This window comes from Thalassophryne amazonica, chromosome 19 (genome assembly GCF_902500255.1).
Source record: "Thalassophryne amazonica chromosome 19, fThaAma1.1, whole genome shotgun sequence".
Taxonomy (NCBI): Eukaryota; Metazoa; Chordata; class Actinopteri; order Batrachoidiformes; family Batrachoididae; genus Thalassophryne; species Thalassophryne amazonica.
The window spans coordinates 46,256,349-46,278,130 of record NC_047121.1 but is presented as its reverse complement, the minus strand read 5'-3'; the positions used below and the strand labels follow the sequence as shown (position 1 = coordinate 46,278,130).

Sequence of the window (21,782 nt, the reverse complement as noted above, 5' to 3'; positions counted from 1 at the left end):
TGGGTATGTGTGCCTTAATATGAAATGCTGACTTAAAGCTTAAGCTGGTATCTTCTAGCTTTGAACAGTAAGTCTGTTGAATGGGGTTATTAGGTTAACATAGGCTGAGTTTTGGAGCAGATTCCAAAGCTCTTCTTGCTGATGTTGTCTCCTGTAATGATCCTTAATTATCTCGAGACCTGAATGTGGCCTGAGAAACAAGTCAGTCAGACTGCTGGGTGACTGAGTTTGTGTAAACATTGTTGGTCTAGTGAGGGAACTTTTTTGACCAAGCTGAACCGCATCTGTCTACATGCTATTTTGTGTAATACAGAGTGTGTGTGTGTGTGTGTGTGTGTGTGTGTGTGTGTGTGTGTGTGTGTGTGTGTGTGTGTGTGTGTGTGTGTGTGTGTGTGTGTGTGTGTGTGTGTGTGTGTGTGTGTGTGTGTGTGTGTATTTTAATGAGCCTTGTTAAAGCAGCCCCACAACCACAGGCTTCTCTAAAAATATTGAAGTTTTGTGGATTTTTAAGGTGACCTCCATGGCATAATTTTTTGTTTGTTTTTCTGTCTTTGTTGCTGTCACTACACTTTAATTGGCTTTGTAGGTGGAATGAAATTAACAACATGAGTCACAACAGGTCTTTCTTTGCTCTGGAGCTCACCAACAGAGAGGAAAGTGTTCACTTTCAGACCGTAAGTGGCTGTCTGCTTCATTTGCTTCTTTACCAGTTTAGTGGAATATTGAGATGTTTTATTGCATTTAGCGGTTGTGGAAATGCTTCATGGCAGAGTTTCCATCAGTTTTCAGATCGTGGTTGTGCCTGGAATTGTTTTGGTATGCTATGTAATGGTTTTTCAAAAACCCGCATACTTTGAAGCTTGAAGTACTGTATTTTCTGGAATATATGTCGCATTGAATTATTATTAGTCACATCTGTCAAAAAGAGGAAAAGCACAAGTCACACTTATTTTTGAAATGTGCTGCTGCTTCATGCAACAAGAAGCAAAATTAATTTAATTGGTGCATTATTTATAACACAAACACCACGTTAGAGAGCAGAAACTAACAGGCTCATTAATGGTATTATGCGAGGTGCAAGGACCTCAAGAGTAACTTGTTTTTTGTCACCATTTACCAGAGGAAGATGTCAACAAGGAACTAAATCTGTGTGCATTTACCTCACTAAATTTCAAAAAACGTTTGAATTGATTATACTTTCTTAAAACATAGTTAGCCTTGTCCTCCTGCTGTCCCACAAAGTACAAACAATTGGAGTGTTATGTTGCGGGATTGTTATTGCCTCTATATTCAGTGGCATTCTTTCAGTTTGAGAGAATAAAACAATCATTTCACTTGTTCTCTAAGACCTGGTATGTCCCCCTCATTCACTTCGTTTTTCGGCCTTTGGTATCCAGCTTAATCATGCATTACCGGCACTTTCTGCTCCGGAGTGTGGATCAAATTGTACTTCATTCAGATAGTAGGAGCTAGTCAGACCAGTAGACTCTGCCATCTTGTCGCTGTAGATGAGTGTGTTTATAACATGCATGTTTTGTTGATATACAACAAGAATTCGATGCAGCATCACTTTTGGGGAAATCTCACCCCTCAGCGACCACCATAATCATTAGTGCTTACACAGCAGCCACACATGGGTAGCACTGTTGCCTCACAGCAAGAAGGTCCTGGGATCACTTCCAAACTGGTCCTTTCTGCGTGGAGTTTGCATGTTCTTCCCATGTTTGCGTTAGTTTCCTCCAGGCACTCCAGTTTGCTCCCACTATCAAAAAATCCTTATTTATGGTTTGCTCCTTTCTATGCCCCCTGACCAAGGCAGCTGTAATTAGGATGGATTAAATGCAGAGAACAAATTTTGTTGTATGTATTCATCTATTTACATTGACAATAAAGGCCATTATTACATCTGCCAAGGACATAATAAAAACATCAGCGTTTATTTATTTGTCTGTCTTTTAGCAGTATGATGTCAAAGCTACTGCACAGATTTTGACAAAATTTTCAATACAGATAGATGTTAGGCCATGGAAGACTCCATTAAATTTTAGATGTGATATGGATTCTGCATCAAGATTTCACTTTACATAGGCTTTGAAGGATTACATTAAAAAAAAAAAAATTTCACTGATTCTTACCAAATTTGCACCACAGATAGATATTAGGGTATGAAGACTCCACTGAATTTAGGCAGTGATTTGGATCAGGATTCTGGCTCAGGATATCACTTTGTGGACTTCTAAGGATTACATCAAAACTACTGCATGGGTTTTTACAAAATTTCACCACAGATAGATAATAGGACATGGAGGACATTAAATTTTATAGGTGATCCGGATCCAGATATGTAGGTGCTGCAGATACGTGATCACGATGTAAAACCAAGATCAGGAAGGCACTGTTTTGTTTCAGCTTGTGAAGTAAATATCAGATTGCAACATCTTGATCAGTCGGACCATTCTGGATCAGTATGCAATTATTCCATTGCGTTATTACGAAGTGACACGGAAACTGTCAAGTTTTGACATGACTTGTAACGTGGCGTCACATTTCACTGAGTGCCATGTAGGGATGGGTATCGAGAACTGGTTCCTTTCGGGTATCGTTAATAAACGGTTCGATCCACCGACATCAATAACCTTTTTACTTAACGATTCCCTTATCGGTCCTTCAGAGTGGCCGTTGTTTTTGGGGGTGTTTGTCAGGAAAATTATAATTGCTGTACATTGATTACAGACCCGCTGCAGGGTCTGTAATCAACTTTTCTGCAGTGCGGCTTTGCTTTGAACCTTGAACCAATCGAAGCAGTGATTCGCAGATCGAAGCAGTGCTTCGATCATTGAATTGTTGATTAATTTTTTCTTTCGCTTTCCCCCGCTAAAACCCTAAAGAGAATATGGCTGTGAGTATTATTTACATTTTTTATGTTAAACCGACCTGTTATGGTCTTCTGAAACAGTTGATAGATGTATTTTATAACTTAAAAACGGGACAGATGCTAACAAGTTAGCATGTCTGTGGCATTTTCAATGTCAAGTTAGCATTAAGCAGTTGCAGCTGTCAAGCGTTTGTTGTTGTAAAAGAGTCAAATGTATTACAAATTGTAATATTTTTTAATTTAGTTTTGTTTATATATTAATAATATCAAGCACAACAATAATAGTAATAATAACTAATCTAATGATTATATACAATTTTAGATTAAGAGACAAAAAGAACCTGAATAAAAACACAACAGAAAATATAAAGCCAACTGACAATGAACATATATAAATAAATAAATACATACATACATACACAAATAAATGTTTCCTGTGAACACCTAGTGACTCTTACACCTCCATTTCGTCCCTGTCTTATTTAAGTTTAATGACAGTTTGTTTCGGTCAAACATATTTTCAATGTGTTAATTTCTTCAGTGGATTTCCTCCAGAACTATCTGCCAAACTAGAAAACTGCTGCATCCTAGTAAGAGCAGAATACTACTGGAATGAATTTGAATAAGGAAAGTTTTTTTTTCCCTCACCAAAATGGATGCTGCACTCACTGCAGTTTATTGTCTGGAATAGTCCCAGATTGCATTTCAGAGCTTCTAGAATTAAAATATTTTCGTGCACGTGGTGTTGGGGAGTAATTTTGGGTTTCAGCTTTTTTGTTTTTCACCAATTTCATCCCTGAATATGTGAAATCGTGAGTCACTTTTGTGTGGATTAAAGTTAGCAACTGGGACTCCTGTCTTGTTGCGAGAAAGAAACGAGAATCGTCCTCCGTTCTGTTCACACAGCTCCAAACGCTGCGCAGCTCTCTGCCGAGTCAAGTTAGAACGATAGAGTCCAGTCGGAATTAATAACTTCAAAGCGAAACACTGTTTTGTTTATTTTTAATTTATGTCCAGAGATCAAGGATACAGTGACCAATTTCATATTTATTTACTTTAAGACTCAATGAAATACATAGAAAACCTGTAAAGTCTACTTTTAGTACAAAATTCACAAGAGGTATCAATAAGGAATCGGATCGATAAGCAGAATCGACAATGGCATCGATATTGATAAAATCTTATCAATACCCATCCCTAGTGCCACGACGAATCACTTTTCTGTCACATGCGCACAATTAAACTCGGCTCCAGATGTCATTCCACAGTTCCTGCTGAAGCTCCTTCAGGATGCTCCTGCAGGTGTTCCACCTGCTGTTGTAACCAATGAGCAGGAGAACGAGTCTGAGCCAGAGGAACCAGAGGAGCGAGAGGAGACTCACGTGCAGCCAGACATCTCTGCACCTCCTCCAGTCCGGTTGAGGAAGAAGCGTGCGCACAATTAAACCCTGCTGCACCGCATTCAGTTTGATTCCAAGTCGGCTAAAAGTCTAATTTCAGTGCTCTTCAGCGCACTCCTGCAGGTGTCTGATGTTTGGGAAAATGCGTGAGACGACACCTGCATGAGGCCACACATCTGGCTCTGTCCTCCTCCTTCTCTCAGCGCCACTCCATGGCACAGAGCCCAACTACGCATGCAGTCACAAAGTTCTGAAAAACTGGAGCGATCTGAATTTGGTTGGATGAATATGGGTGTGTGTGTGGAGACAATTCACCTCGTTCACAACGTGACAGAACTTAACGATGCGCTGTTACGCGCAATAGCACACAACAACACGGAACACTATTCTTGACCGTGCGTAATGGTTCCTGATAATTCTCCAGCAACACGTGCCATTAATCGTAACGTGTGGTAACAGGTTGCAGCAGTTCCTGAGGACATCTGACACCTCTGCCCCGAATCATCACATTCGTGATCAGCGGCCAAGAATCTGTACTTCCTGGCATTTGTGACTTGTCGTCGTTATGTTTAAACGTAGCATAAGGATTTTTTGAAGAGAAAGCAATGGCTGAGAGCAATTTACAGGAGAAACTTCACAGTCACAGGAAAAAATTGGGAACAGTGCAGTGCTTGCTTCTTGTGATTACTTCATCAAATGTATGTTTTTTTTTTTTGTTGTTGTAAATGTTGTCTTTTTTTGTAATTGATATCATTTGTAGAGTAGCGTCCATTCAGTCCAGTATGTTCAGAAGGATTCCAGACAGAGTGACTAATGTGTATCTTGACTTTAGTTTGTGTTTCCCTCAAGATGACACAAAACATCCATCCATCCATTTTCTTCCGCTTTATCCGGAGTCGGGTCGTGGGGGCAGCAGCTCAAGCAAAGCTGCCCAGACCTCCCGATCCACACACACCTCCCCCGGTTCCTCCGGGGGAACCCCAAGGCGTTCCCAAGCCAGCCGAGAGATGTAATCCTTCCAGCGTGTCCTGGGTCTTCCCCGGGGCCTCCTCCCAATGGGACGTGCCCGGAACACCTCTCCAGCAAGGTGTCCAGGGGGCATCCAGAAAAGATGCCTGAGCCACCTCAACTGACTCCTTTCGACGTGGAGGAGCAGCGGCTCGACTCCGAGCTCCTCCTGAGTGACCGAGCTCCTCACCCTATCTATAAGGGAGCGCCCAGCCACCCTGCGGAGGAAACTCATCTCAGCCACTTGTACCCGCGATCTCGTTCTTTCGGTCATGAGCCAAATCTCATGACCATAGGTGAGGATCGGAACGTAGATCGATCGGTAAATCGAGAGCTTTGCCCCCCCTACTCAGCTCTCTCTTCACCACGACGGTCCGATACAGCGACCGCATCACTGCAGACGCTGCACCGATCCGTCTATCGATCTCACGCTCCATCCGTCCCTCACTCGTGAACAAGACCCCGAGATACTTAAACTCCTCCACTTGAGGCAAGGACACTCCACCGACCTGAAGAGGGCAAAGCACCTTTTTCCGGTCGAGAACCATGGCCTCGGATTTGGAGGTGCTGATCTTCATCCCGGAAGCCTCACACTCGGCTGCAAACCGCCCCAGTGCACGCTGAAGGTCCTGATTTGACGAAGCCAACAGAACCACATCGTCCGCAAACAGCAGAGACGAGATTCTGTGGTTCCCAAACCAGACCCCCTCTACACCCTGGCTGCGCCTAGAAATTCTGTCCATAAAAATAATGAACAGAACCGGTGACAAAGGGCAGCCCTGGCGGAGGCCAACGTGCACTGGAAACAGTTTTGACTTACTACCGGCAATGCAAACCAAGCTTCTGCTGTGGTCGTACAGGGACCGGATAGCCCTTAGCAAAGGACCCCGGACCCCGTACTCCCGGAGCACTCCCCACAGGGCGCCTCGAGGGACACGGTTGAACGCCTTCTCCTGATCCACAAAACACATGTGGACTGGTTGGGTGAACTCCCATAAACCCTCGAGCACCCGATGGAGCATGTAGAGCTGGTCCAGTGTGCTGCGACGAGGACGAAAACCACACTGCTCCTCCTGAATCCGAGATTTGACCATCGGTCGAATTCTCCTCTCCAGTACTCTGGAATAGACCTTACCGGGGAGGCTGAGGAGTGTGATCCCCCTATAGTTGGAACACACCCTCCGGTCCCCCTTCTTAAACAGAGGGACCACCACCCCGGTCTGCCAGTCCAGAGGCACTGTCCCCGATTGCCACGCGATGTTGCAGAGGCGTGTCAGCCAAGACAGTCCCACAACATCCAGAGATTTAAGGTACTCAGGACGGATTTCATCCACCCCAGGAGCCTTGCCACCGAGGAGCTTTCTAACCACCTCAGTGACTTCTGCCTGGGTAATGGATGAGTCCGCTTCTGGGTCCCCAGTCTCTGCTTCCTCTTCAGAAGACGTGACGATGGGATTGAGGAGATCCTCAAAGTACTCCTTCCACCGCCCAACAACATCCCCAGTCAGGGTCAACAGCTCCCCACCCGCACCGTAAACAGTGCCGGTGGAGAGCTGCTTCCGCCTCCTGAGGCGTCGGACGGTTTGCCAGAATCTCTTCAAGGCCGACCGATAGTACTCCTCCATAGCCTCCCCGAACTCCTCCCAGACCCGAGTTTTTGCCTCTGCGACCGCACGGGCTGCGGCACGCTTGGTCTGCCGGTATCTGTCAGCTGCCTCTGGGGTCCCACCTACCAACAAAGATAAGTAGGACTCCTTCTTCAGCTTGACGGCATCCCTTACTTCCGGTGTCCACCACTGGGTTCGGGGATTGCCGCCGCGACAGGCACCAGAGACCTTGCGACCACAGCTACGAGAGGCCGCATCAACAGTGGAGGTGGAGAACATGGTCCACTCCGACTTCATGTCTCCAACCTCCCCCGGGATCTGGGAGAAGCTCTCCCGGAGGTGGGAGTTGAAGACCTCCCTGACAGAGGGTTCCGCCAGTCGTTCCCAGCAGACCCTCACGATACGTTTGGGCCTGCCAGGTCTGACCAGCTTCCTCCCCTCCCAGCGGTTCCAACTCACCACCAGGTGGTGATCAGTTGACAGCTCTGCCCCTCTCTTTACTCGAGTGTCCGAGACACGTGGCCGAAGGTCAGATGATACGACTACAAAGTCGATCATTGACCTCCGGCTCAGGGTATCCTGGTGCCACGTGCACTTATGGACACCCTTGTGCTCGAACATGTTGTTCGTGATGGACAAACTGTGACTAGCACAGAAGTCCAACAACTGAACACCGCTCGGGTTCAGATCGGGGAGGCCGTGCTTCCCGATCACCCCCCTCCAGGTCTCACTGTTGCCACCCACGTGGGCGTTGAAATCCCCCAGGAGAACAGTGGAGTCCCCAGTCAGAGCGCTATCTAGTACCCCTCCCAGGGACTTCAGGAAGGTCGGGTACTCTGCACTGCCGCTCGGCCCGTAGGCTGAGACGACGGTGAGAGACCTGTCCCCGACCCGAAGGCGAAGGGACGCGACCCTCTCGTTCACCGGAGTGAACTCCAACACATGGCGACTGACCTGGGGAGCAATAAGCAATGCAACCCCAGCTCTCCGCCTCTCCCCGTGGGCAACGCCAGAAAAATGAAGCGTCAAGCCCCCCTCCAGGAGTTGGGTACCAGAGCCCATGCTGTGCGTGGAGGTGAGCCCGACTATCTCTAGTCGGTATCTCTCAACCTCCCGCACAAGCTCAGGCTCCTTGCCTCCCAGCGAGGTGACATTCCACATCCCAACAGCCAGGGGCTGTGAGCATGGACCGGGACGCCGGGCCACCCGCCCTCATCCGCCACCCAATCCTCTCTGCACCCGACCCCCATGGCCCCCTCTGCAGGTGGTGAACCCACAGGAGGGCGGGCCTACGTTGCTCCTTCGGGCTGAGCCCGGCCAGCCCATGGGCTAAGGCCCGACCACCAGGCGCTCGCGCGCGAGCCCCAACCCCAGGCCTGGCTCCAGGGTGGGACCCCGGCTCCGCCATACCGGGCGACGTCTCGGTCCTTGATCTTTCACTGGTCATTCCGTATAATTTCTTGAAGAAAAAAAAAACATTTTTAACAAATGATTAGGGGTATTAAGCATGCTACAACCCTGTGATAGCCAGAAAGCATCTGTAATGTCTGTCAGTGATAATAATGCAATACTTGAACGTTCTTTAGCATGTCCATTTTAGCATGATGTAGTCAAATGCTTGCTCCAATTTAAAATAAATCAATAAATACGTAGCTGTTGGCCTCCATGCTTTTGTTGTTTTTTATCACCATTAGGCTAGATAATGTATAAATTTGTCTGAATTCTAAATTCAGCCAGTTTGTCAGGTCCCACCTGAATTACTCCCTTGGAATTTTGTTCAGATCAAGAAGATGATCCCAGAGGATCTTCTTGATCCCTAGCTTGGTATCTTTGCTTCCTCTTCCAATGCCTTCATACATGTTGAATCATCAGACATAATTTCATCCAGTATGACAAGAATTGTTGATTGTGTTGCACTCCAAATGCTAACAACAATAGCACACCTTGCCTGTTCTGTGGACAGGCAGGGTTGCTTGCGTGACATCACTTTCAGGATTGCAGAATTCCCCTACACAGCACCAACTAAAATAATGAAAAAAAAAAAAAAAAAGCACAACTTATACTCCTGAAAATACAGCATTTTAAGGGACAACCCGGAATGACTTTATTTTTACATAAACATTATGATTACACTAATTACTTGAACATGTAATGCTTTTTGTCTCCTTGTGTGTGTGTGTGTGTGTGTGTGTGTGCGCAGGAAGACATGGAAACAGCCAAATATCTGTGCCGTATATGTCTGGCTCGACTCAAGTTCTATAAGATTAACACGAGTAGCAGCCTGTAAGTGTTATTTTGGGGGGGGGGGGGGGGGGGTTCTCTTGTCTTTTGTCATGTGTTTGCCTTCCTTTTTTTCCCTTCTTTTTTCACTTTTACCTCTGTCCCTTCTCCTCTCTTCAGAGAGGACTGTGACCCCCTGCCTTCTGTGGGCTCCCAGAAGTCCCTTCTCACTCTGTCCTTTCCTCGCTTTCCAATGCTCTCTCGTCCCTCTATGCCTTCTAATAAGGGGTGAGCAACACTGAGCCACCGCCTGCAGTATGCCTATCAAGCAGGTGCCAGCAACCATTCTTTCCTGCTTGCTCTGCATACACTGCCACAGCTAACAGACCGTTTTTTTTTTTCTCACCTTTGTAGAGCAAATGAAAACTTCTTGCAAAATGATATGTTGCCCCAAATCAGAAAGAGTGATGATGGTATGGGGAGGGTTGGGAGGCAACTCAGTGATCAACTTAAATTAATTTTTAAGATGCATACATTCCTGCATGTAAGGCCTGCAACACATTCCAAAAAAAATTTGACCCTAAAGTATTTCCCACTTGTAAATGCTTTAGCATTCCAACCAAATGGGTAAATGGGCGTTCCCCTTAGGCTTGCGCCTTTGCCCTTTACTTACTGAAATTCCTCCAGATTTCTTGAATTGTTTATTGATATTATGCACTGTAGAGGGAGAAATATGCACATCGTTTCTTTGAGGAACATTGTTTATAAAGTGTGTGTCACTAGTAAATAAAATGTCAAGTGAGCTGACTACTCTAAATAAATAATTTTGAAAATATTGATGTATTGCATTTTATTTTTGTGCCTCGAGACCTTCCATTGAAATGAATGGAGAAAAACTGAATTTTCTACATTCCTTTTTGTGGACCTTTAGGGTGAATACGTCAAAAATAGTTCAAATGTCACATGACTACATCCTCCTAAAACAAACTAGTGATGTTTATTAGGTAATAGTTTGAGTTGGAAGGGGGGAGAGTTTTTAAAATTTTTATTTACAGTGCATCCAGAAAGTATTCACAACGCTTAACTTTTTCCACATTTTGTTATGTTACAGCCTTATTCCAAAATAGATTACATTCATTTTTTTCCTTAAAAATGCTACTCACAATACCTCATAATGGCAATGTGAAAAAGCATTGTTTTTTGGGGGGGGCGGGGGGATTTGCAAATTTATTAAAAAAAACTTAGGAAATCACATGTACATAAGTATTCACAGCCTTTGTCATAAAGCTCAGTACTGAGCTCAGGTGCATTCTGTTTCCACTGATCATCCTTGAAATGTCTGTCCAGCTTAATTGGAGTCCACTTGGGGTAAGTTCAGTTGATCTGGGGAAGGGTACAGAAACATTTCTGCTGCTTTCAAGGTCCCAATTAGCACAGTGGCCTCCATCATCCATAAACAGAAGAAGTTCAGATCCACCAGAACTCTTCCTAGAGCTGGCAGCCTGTCAAAACCGAGCAATCAGGGGAGAAGGCCCTTATTCAGGGAGGTGACCAAGAACCCGATGGTCACTCTGTCAGAGCTCCAGCATTCTTCTTTGGAGAAAGCAGAACCTTCCAGAAGGACAACCATCTCTGCAGCAATCCACCAATCAGGCCTGTATGGTAGAGTGGCCAGACGGAAGCCACTCCTTAGTAAAAGGCACACTCCAGCTTGCCTGGAGTTTGCCAAAAAGGCACCTGAAGGACTCTCAGACCATGAGAAGCAAAATTCTCTGGTCAGATAAGACAAAGATTGAACTCTTTGGCATGAATGCCAGGCGTCATGTTTGGCAGAAACCAGGCACCATCCCTACAGTGAAGCATGGTGGTGGCAGCATCATGCAGTGGGGATGTTTTTCAGTAGCAGGAACTGGGAGACTAGTCAGGATTGAGGATAAGATGAATGCAGCAATGTACAGACACATCCTGGATGAAAACCTGCTCCAGAGCGCTCTTGACCTCAGAGTGGTCAAAATGGCTGTCAGTCAGTTGAGCATTTTTCAGACGCACTCTGGCTTATTTTACTTTTATCAGCTTTGTCAGGAGTCAGGACTGACACAAGTTAAAGCATTGGAAGTAATGATCTTTTAAACATTTTGATATTTTTTCACAACTTTGACAAACAGGAGATCCTTTGCCCATCTTTGCTCCTCAAAAATTCAGCCTTTTGTAATAAATCATGATTACAATCACCTGTTCATGTCACCTATTTAAAATAACGTGTATTTATTTTATTTTATTTTTTACTTCATTAGAAGCCCAAAATTGCCCCTGTTACAACTTTTTTTTTAGAATGTGTTGCAGGTCTGAAGTGCAGGAATAGTTGGATCTTAACAAGTGAAATGAAGCTGGCCTCACAAAACATGAAATTCATATCTTGTCTTCATACTGTCTGTCCGTTAAATGTAAGGATCACTGCACTGCCCCCCTCCCCCTTTCATTTTCCATACCATTACAACTTTTCTGATTTGGGGTTGTAGGTCTGTTACTTTGTGAGGTGAATGCATTCTTACTGGGCTGTATCTCTTTGTGACAGAACAGTTTTGTTCAAAGGTTGTGTAATTTGAAATGGCACTTTTCCAATGAACACCATTTCAGACTTAAAAAGAAATCCTGCTATTTTATAAATATAAATCTCTGAGGTTGTTCTTAGATGGCCTGTTATTTTAAAATAATGTAATCTTTCCTAACAGCCAGAATCAACCTGCAGTTGTCAAACCAGTCAGACGAAGATCTTCTACAAGATTGTCTCTGGTAACGTCCACACACTCAAAACACAATCATTGATGACTTTCAGTGTAGTGCGTGATGATTATCAGCAACCAACCAACTTTATTCATTAAGCACTTTAAATCCAAATCAAATCAATTTTATTTATATAGCGCCAAATCACAACAAACAGTTGCCCCAAGTCGCTTTATATTGTAAGGCAAAAGCCATACAATAATTACAGAAAACCCCCAACGGTCAAAACGACCCCCTATGAGCAAGCACTTGGCGACAGTGGGAAGGAAAAACTCCCTTTTAACAGGAAGAAACCTCCAGCAGAACCAGGCTCAGGGAGGGGCAGTCTTCTGCTGGGACTGGTTGGGGCTGAGGGGAGAGAATCAGGAAAAAGACATGCTGTGGAAGAGAGCAGAGATCAATCACTAATGATTAAATGCAGAGTGGTGCATACAGAGCAAAAAGAAAAAGAAACACTCAGTGCATCATGGGAACCCCCCAGCAGTCTAAGTCTATAGCAGCATAACTAAGGGATGGTTCAGGGTCACCTGATCCAGCCCTAACTATAAGCTTTAGCAAAGGAAAGTTTTAAGATTAATCTTAAAAGTAGAGAGGGTGTCTGTCTCCCTAATCTGACCTTATAAGTAAGAAGAAGAATTTTAAATTCTATTCTGGAATTAACAGGGAGCCAATGAAGAGAAGCCAATATGGGTGAAATATGCTCTCTCCTTCTAGTCCCTGTCAGCTCCCCAGCTGCAGCATTTTGAATTAACTGAAGGCTTTTCAGGGAACGTTTAGGACAACTGATAATAATGAATTACAATAGTCCAGCCTAGAAGAAATAAATACATGAATTAGTTTTTCAGCATCACTCTGAGACAAGACCTTTGTAATTTTAGAGATATTGCGCAAATGCAAAAAAAGCAATCCTACATATTTGCTTAATATGCGCATTGAAGGACATATCCTGATCAAAAATGCAGGAAATTAGAGGTCATCCGTGTCTTTATGTCTGTAAGACATTCCTGCAGTTTAACTAATTGGTGTGTGTCCTCTGGCTTCATGGATAGATAAAGCTGGGTATCATCTGTAACAATGAAAATTTAAGCAATGCTTTCTAATAATACTGCCTAAGGGAAGCATGTTTAAAACAACAATAATGGACCAAAAATCATTGTAAAAGACATTATTCACATAAAATTGTAAACAGTATACAACTAAAATAATTAAAAGCCATAAAACATGAGTAAAAATAACAACCATACAATAAAAACAATAAGATAAAACCAAATGAATGAATGAAGTCAACATCTTACGAAGTGTCAAAAGCCAAAGAGATGTTTTTTCAAAAGATATTTAAAAGCAGACAGAGATGAGGTCTGTCTAATTTGCTGAAGCAGCTTGTTTCATAATTTTGGAGCCGCAACAACGAATGTGTGGTCCTCTCTGAGCTTCCGCTTAGTTTTCGGCACATGCAGAAGCAGCTGATCAGCTGACGTGAGAGAACGAGTGTGTTTTTAAAGATGTAGGAGCTCAGAGAGGTAGGGTGGGGCAAGCGCATTCAGGGATTTTAAAACAAAAGAATTTAAAAATGAATCCTAAACTGTATGGGCAGCCAGTGGAGTGAGGCTATGTGCTCGTATTCATGTGTACCAGTTAAAAGACGTGCAGCAGTGTTTTGTACCATCTGAAAACAGGTGATGGAGGACACACTAACCCCCACATACAGCGAATTACAGTAATCCAGCCAAGTCGTAATAAAGGCATTGATCACTGCCTCAAATTGGTGCCTCGAAAGAATTGGCTTTATTTTGGCCATCTGTCTCAAATGGAAAAAGCTTGATTTGACAATGCCCCTGATATGACTGTCAAATTGCAAATCTGCATCTACTTTAACCTCTAGATCTGTGAGTTTATATACTGGGTGAGGGAACCCTGATCTAACAGGGGGATCGCAGTGCTGCCACCAAAAACCATCACTTAATTTTTCTTGTCATTAAAATTAAAAAAAAAAAATCTAAGCCATCCAGGCTTTCATGTCACCAAGATACTTGACTAACGAAGTGACAGAGTGTGCATCTTTTTTTTTTAAGAGGCACATACATATGACAGTCATCAGCATAGCAGTGGAAAGGAATACCATGCTTGCTAATTATAAAACCGAGTGGGAGGATATAAACAGAAAAAAGGAGAGGGCCTAAAACTGATCCTTGCAGGACCCCACATGAGAGAGGAGCAGAGGAGGACACAGAGTCACCAAGGCTGACACAGAAAGTTTAGTTTGCCAAGTACAACCTGAACCACTCCAACGCTATACCTCTGATGCCCACCCACTGTGACGAGAGAGACGAGGATTTTGTGGTCCACTGTGTCAGATGCAGCAGTTATATAATTAAAAACTCTTAAGAGCTGACTCTGTGCTGTGCAGGGTTTTAAAATCGGATCGGAAAACCTCAAGAATGCTGTTCTTCCAGAAAGGCTATTAATTAACTGTAAACTATCTTATCAAGGATTTTAGAAAGAAAAGGCAGATTGGAGATACGCCTGAAACTGCCAAGAACTGTATGATCTAGCCCAAGCTTTTTAATCAGAGGTCGCACTACTGCCTGTTTAAAATTTTCAGCAGAGTTTATGGTACTGTTTTTTTTTTTCTGTCAACTTCATATTCTTAGTCCTTCTAGGATTAGTTAAGAGTCTGTATGAATTTTCCACCATGCTTTCTATCCACAATTTTCTTTTACTATTGGAAAACGGGTTAAATTCAACCATTCACTAAATATTCCTCAGGTTCTTATTGGATCAGTATGAATTTTTAACCGAGCAAACTAAGGGCATAGAGCAGTTAAATATTAGATTCTGAATTTTTAGTTTCTATCCATATTCGTAGAAACTGTCAAAACCCCATTGTTGTGTTAACAGAACGTTTTGTCTGACAGCTCAGCTTATTTTTTAATGAGGCTGAAAAGCAGTTCCTTGAGTAACTACAACTGAATTCATTTTTATCTCCAAAATGCATTGATGGTGGTGACTAGTGTAAAGGATGTTGATGCTCGATCATGCTTCATTTGAGATGTGCAGAAACATTTTAGTGCATTCATACAGCATAATTTTATGTTTGTTGTCTCCACATTTTAATTATATACTTTTTTCTTTTTTAAGACAAATTCTGCCAGAAATGTGTGTGTGTGTGTGTGTGTGTGTGTGTGTGTGTGTGTGTGTGTGTGTGTGTGTGTGTGTGTGTGTGTGTGTGTGTGTGTGTGTGTGTGTGTGTGTGTGTGTGTGTGTGTAAGTCAACAAGTAGTTGTAGAATTTAACATGATGTTGGCGAGAGCTGGTTACCAAAGTTTATTAGCTACAACTTTAAATGTTGTCACATGGGCAGAATATAAATTTTTGAACATACCAAAATTTACAGTTTGCACTGTAGCTGACATTATTTCAGGATGACCACAAAACTACACATTTCTTATATGATCGTTGTCGCTCGAAAAACAAAAGTGTAGCTTAGCCAATTAAAAACAAAAACCTGATTGTGAAACTAATCAAAAACCATTTAGCACCAAAAATCATTTATCAGAAGATACAATGTTGTTGTCATCGTCGTCTTTCATCCTGGTTGCTTGGGGTTACCATGGCAGATCCAGTACAGATCCACATTTGGATTTGGAACACGTTTTAATGCCAGATGCCCTTTCTGGTGCAAGTCCAGTGTTACATAGAGAAATAGGACAAACTTTAGTGTGTTAGTTAAAGGAATGTTTTTAATATTGGACAGTATTATGTTCATATGGACAGCAAAATTTGTCTTTTGATGTTCCACAGCCAAAGCCTCAGGGCTACATGCTGCCACCTCCACAAATGCACTACAATGGACATTTCACTGAGCCTTACATGTCATCACAAGGTAACTACCTCATATACATTTGTTGCTTAGCACCGGCTATTGGGTAGAAGGGATATTAACTGCCAATAAAGTCTTTGCAAGTACTTTCTTGCTTTGTGTTTAGCTAAATTAAATGCTGTTTCAGAAAAAAACAAAAAAGTAAACAACCATGCCCATGTATGGGTGTCCTGTTATTTTTGCTGTTTTACAGACAACCTATATATGAACAGTCAGAATGGTTATTACTACCATTCTCAGACAAGCCTGGACTGCCCTCCACTTGAGTACAGCAGCGGAGGGCGTTTACGTAATGGAAGTGTGTACAGTGCTCATAGCACCAGCTCTCTGACCAATCCCCAGCACTACCTTCAGCCCTCACCCATGTCCTCCAACCCTTCTATCACTGGCAGCGATATCATCCGACTGGATTATGTCCCCTCACATCGCCACAGTGCCCTCATCCCGCCCTCCTACCGCGCCACTCCTGATTATGAGACAGTGATGCGTCAGAAGAGCCGTGCAATAGGAGGAGGGATGGTTTTATCTCCAGAGCACCGGCAGAGTCACTCCATGAGGAACCTCAACATTGGAAACTCATACGCCTACAGCAGACCGGACCCTCTAGTTTACAGCCAGCCAGAGATCAGAGCAGAGTATGGCAGCGGCATTCAGCACCATCATTATCCTTTCCATCTCGGTTCCAGCTTCCACAGCCCGTCCTTGCATCCTTACCCAACAGAGAAGAGGTCTGTGGTGGGGGCAGTCAGTGTCCCAGAGCTTACAAATGTCCAGTTACAGCAGGCGCAGGACTATCCAGCTCCAAATATCATGAGAACACAGGTGTACCGGCCACCTCCACCCTACCCATATGCCTGCCCTCGCCCTGCAAACAGCACACCTGACCTGTCACGCCACTTGTACGTCAGTAGCAGTAACCCCGACCTGATCATCACACGGCGTGTGCACCACTCTGTCCAGACCTTTCAGGAGGACAGTCTGCCTGTTGCACACTCTTTACAAGAGGTGTCAGAACCTCTTTTCAGTGGCCTCCAATACAGACACCCATACCATGACCAAAAACGCAATTCCATTGAGATTGCTGGGTTAGCGCAGAGTCTGGAGGGGATGAGGATTAAAGAGAGAACAGTGTCTTCTGCAGCTGAAACTGCCACGCCAGCTTTGGCTTTGCACAGGGATTGTGCTTATGGTTCTCATTGCAACGTGTTCTTAGAACATACCAATGTAGAAGATAGCAATGACATGAAAAACAACATGCAGTACGGCCACAAGAAATCACTTTCGGATGCCACCATGCTGGTCCACAGCAGTAGTGAAGAAGAGGAGTTTGGGGATGATGGTGGGCGGCACACACCGCTGTCTCAGGACGCAGCTGTTGTTCTGGACCATCAGCCACAGCAACATCAGAACTTGGCATGTCTTTCTTCTCTGGCGCCTCAGCAGCACACTCCCAAAGAACCACCTCCTGCATATCCCATAGGTTCCTCAATTGACCCCTCTATCACAGGATATTTGAGCTATAAGCCTCATCCGCGAATGCAGGAAGTAGAGCCTGTGTACCTGCTGTCAGACCCACGGCACCCCAGGATTATGCCATCTGTGTCAGAGGGGGACCTGAGTGGGCAGAACAAACAGAAATTGAAGAAGGATTTCAAGAAGAGACCTGTGTCTGATCTGCCAGCTGGAAGGAAAACAGTAGAAGGTTTACCCCCTGTGGTGAGTCCTGTTCCCAATCTATTCCTCAGCTTAGATGCAGTTTTTCTTTTTTTAAACAGTCAGCCTCTTTCCTGTTTGCGGTCCTTGTATAAATCGCACACATTACCTCATATCAGTGTCACACAAGTGTGAGCACAGAAAGCATTGCAACAACAGGAATGATTAGTGTCACGTGGCTGAATGACGCAAACACTTTGGCACATATTGAAAGAATGTAGGCGAGCTGCTTGGAAGGTATGCTGAAACCAGACAGGTGACATTTTCTCATAAGCTATGTAGTGAGTGTGTGTGCGGTGCCGTCCCTCCTGTTGTTGTATCTCGTCCCTGTCTGAGGCTCCGAATCTTTGGTCCTCACTCGTTCTCTATCGCTATGCCACGCCACCAGGGGCTGAAAAGAGGGCCGAGGTCAGAGGTGAAGAAGATGGGCCCACTGAAGATGGCAGAGCTCAACGGCCTGTCACAGTCCAGGCTCCCGATGCACCGCGAGGGCAAAGAGGAGCCTGAGAGAGCCTCTAACGACGAGCGGGTAGGGCACGGCACATGCACTGCATTTTTGTTAACTGATTGTATTTTGTTGGAGCTTGCTCACCAAGATGGACTGTGAAGTTTAAGTTGTAAAAATTAAATTTGTATGGTTTATTCATTATTATGATTATATTTATTAGAGTCCTCATTCAGGAGACTTGTTTTGGAGGGTAGAGGGGGAGTCCATGACTTTGTGCTGGTGGTGCTGGTATTAGATCTGTTTTGTTTGACTTTTTAATTTTTTTCTATAAGAGATAAATGACCTGGATTATCCTCACAATATTACACTTCAGTCTTATAATTAATTTTAATGCTTTGTTGCTTTAATGATACTAGATAGAAAGTTTGGACTCTGAAATGTTTTAATCAGTTCTACTGATCAATTTTTATTATTATTATTTATTTATTTTATTTTTTTATTTGCTTGTTTGCTTTGTTGGCTGTTGTTCAGGCATAATAGAAGTTTGTATGTTGTCGTCCCCCCCGGCTGAATTTCTTTTATTGCTTTAACCAGCTAGTTTTGCTTAAGAGGTCTTTACTTCACATAATTTTGATGAAAGAAATGGTACTTATGTTTTGAATTTGGTTCACACTGGTTTAGAAGTCATTTAAGTCAGTTTTTTTTTTAAGAGCACATTGGTTTAATCTAATTTTCCCACACTGATGCACCTAAAGTTTTCTACTGCAGGAACACGTTGGCCACTATAGTTTACAGTAAACAATATCCTCTATAAGTGTGCACAGCTGTGAACATGTTTACAGTAGTTAGTGGTTAGCAGTTTAACTCCAGACCTAACCTTGGACAAGAAGTAGTTTTTGGAAAGAAAAATGGCCCCATGTGTGGATGGCAGGGTCTTAGGAGGTTAAACTAGTTCATATGTATATTGAGAAATGCAGTCACATTTTCATTTTTCATTTTACTTTTTTGAAAGTGAAAGCATTTACTGATTGCCATTTCTGATCATTCAGAGTTCATACGATGTATCACTGGTGACTACATTTTTACATCACAGTTTTTGTTTCTACTTTATTAAAATTAAGATTAAGTTGATCAGTCAAAGAGCTAAAAGTACATCGTAAAACACAGTAACGAGTGTCCGTTAGCAGCCTGTGGCAGTGATGTGTTTGCCATTAAGGTGTTTGTGTATGTTTATAGTGTAGAGTGCTGCAGCAACATGTGGATCAGGGCATGGTGTTCACGGAATACGAGCAGATCCCAAAGCGCCGGCCAGCCGGCGATTGCACAATTGCTCTACTGCCAGACAACGCCGAGAGAAACCGCTTCCAAGATGTGATGCCCTATGATGATACACGAGTGGAGCTGGTCCCCACTAAAGAGAACAACACAGGCTACATCAATGCATCACATATCAAAGTAAGTGATGTCTAATTCTCAAGTACATTCACTGTGTGATCATATTATAAAAAAAGAAAGATTTTTAAACAATGTGTAAATAAGTTACAGAAAATATACATGGTGCATTGCAGAAGCTCCGAACACTGAGAACTGTCAAAAGCAGAGTCACATTCAAAATCGTAATAATAATCTCAATAAATTAATTCAGCACTTCCAGCTAGATGTGTTCGTCTTCGGTCTTTGTCTGTAGGACTAAATACAAATGAAAGTTTTCAGGCTGACAGGACCATTCTCTTCGCATTTATGAGTGTATAGTGACACGTTTCAGTGTGAATCCTCCACGGAGAGACGCTGCACTCTGGCTGCCACCTCTGGCAGCGCCAAACAGACACAGACCCATGTGACAATTCTCCAGGCTCTAGGATTGACTGTGAATCAAAGATGGTCTACAACAGGGATTGGCACAAGAGGTGACACTCTGTCTTCTCAGGAAGTGATTGAATGAAGTTTCTGTGGCATTTCCTCTTTGAGCTATTAATAGAAACGTGACAAAAAATGAATTGGATGCGCTTGCACATCCATGGACCCCAGCGGCTTCAACTATTTACACTAGCAGAATGACACCCAAAACTGCACCAAATTGTTCAGTGGCAAAACTAGAAGGGCACTCAGAGTGCATACCTCAGCTCCATCTATGGTGCCTGTTACCTCCACCATACATATGGATGGTGGAGATGGTCAACAGTACTGTACGTGCCTCTGTGTGTGTATACATTTTGCACTACAGTACATCTCTAAGGCCCCTGTGTCCAAACTAACCAAACTTTGCACATGGATAGTCCCAGTGAGTGGGAGCAGCAGTGACCAGACTTGCATATTAATTGTATCACAGATTCAGTTAGTATCCTATATAGTTCCTGAGGCCTGATCGGACAGTTCTTACCTCTGCATATTATAGCGTCACTCCCCTTTGACGGGACACCGGTCCATCACAGGTTCCACCACAACCATGTCTCGTACTCATTTACAGCTGGGTGGACTGAGACAATGCAGATAAAGTGTCTTGTCCAAAGATATAGCCAGTTATGCTGAAGCACACACACTAAATCAAGCCCCAGTCTACAGGTTGGTAGTCTAACTCCTGTATCACAAAACCATCTGCTCTGCTCAGTAAATGTGAAATCATATTCACATATCCACATGTCTCTGTCTTACAGACACTGTTTTACTTACGCTATGCACACAAACGTTTGATGCCACTGATGCTATGGCACTCCCAAGGTATCAGATGACCTTTCTCTTTTGGTCATGAGGTCATCCATTGCAAAATTCTTCCAAGAGCTCAGCAGGGGATTTGCCAGTCATGGTGATTGTTCACCTTTGGTCTTGATCACTTACCTTTGTTTCTCCTTACTGACCATTATTTTTAAGAATATTCTGAATTACAGTTCATCCAGAAGGTTTTCACAGCGCTTCACTTTTTCCACATTTTGGTTTTGTTACAGCCTTATTCCAAAATGGACAAAAATAATTTTTTCCCCTCAAAATTCTCCATACAATACCCCATAATGACAATGTGAAGAGTTTTTTTTTTTTTTTTTTTTTTTGAGTTTTTGAAAATTTATTAAAAAATTAAAACTAAGAAATCACATGTACCTATTAAGTATTCACAGCCTTTGCCATGAAGCTCAAAATTGAGCTCAGGTGCATCCTGTTGCCACTGGTCATCCTTGAGATGTTTCTACTGCTTAATTGGAGTCTACACATTACACATTCAGTTGATTACCTGCACCAACAAAGTTGAATGAACACTGTCCCCACCATGTTTGTTTTTATGTTAAGTGCTGTCACCGCTACTGTAAGCCCACAGTGGTTGCGGCGTGTACAGTAAGTGGAATCAAATTTGAACTATAAAAGGAATACAGTGGCAAATGGGACGAACGATCCATATCACGTGGCATACAAATCACCAATCAAATGACATGGTTCTATTCAGACATTATACACTCAACAAAAATATAAACGCAACACTTTTGGTTTTGCTCCCATTTTGTGTGAGATGAACTCAAAGATCTAAAACTTTTTCCACATACACAATATCACCATTTCCCTCAAATATTGTTCACAAACCAGTCTAAATCTGTGATAGTGAGCACTTCTCCTTTGCTGAGATAATCCATCCCACCTCACAGGTGTGCCATCCCTTACCAAAAAGTAGTATATGCAAGTATGTTTCAAGTATACTTCTAGTTTACTTTTTATATACTTATCAGTACTATTTTTTGGTAAGGGATATCAAGATGCTGATTAGACACCATGATTAGTGCACAGGTGTGCCTTAGACTGCCCACAATAAAAGGCCACTCTGAAAGGTGCAGTTTTATCACACAGCACAATGCCACAGATGTCG

At 43.3% G+C, this 21,782-nt stretch overlaps 1 protein-coding gene across 5 annotated transcripts in view; it reads left to right on the top strand.

The window, feature by feature from the left end:
• ptpn21 (protein tyrosine phosphatase non-receptor type 21) overlaps window positions 1–21,782 on the top strand; it is a 49,576-nt gene that overhangs the window by 16,179 nt on the left and 11,615 nt on the right. For 3 of the 5 annotated variants that reach the window (XM_034195313.1, XM_034195310.1, XM_034195312.1), the window contains exons 9-16: window positions 587–674; window positions 9,091–9,173; window positions 9,291–9,398; window positions 11,843–11,903; window positions 15,696–15,777; window positions 15,968–17,490; window positions 17,876–18,016; window positions 19,172–19,390. In XM_034195313.1, coding sequence (XP_034051204.1) covers window positions 587–674; window positions 9,091–9,173; window positions 9,291–9,398; window positions 11,843–11,903; window positions 15,696–15,777; window positions 15,968–17,490; window positions 17,876–18,016; window positions 19,172–19,390 — 2,305 coding nt within the window. The remainder of the gene's footprint in view (window positions 1–586; window positions 675–9,090; window positions 9,174–9,290; window positions 9,399–11,842; window positions 11,904–15,695; window positions 15,778–15,967; window positions 17,491–17,875; window positions 18,017–19,171; window positions 19,391–21,782) is intronic. The other 2 variants (XM_034195315.1, XM_034195314.1) reach the window with 2 other exon arrangements.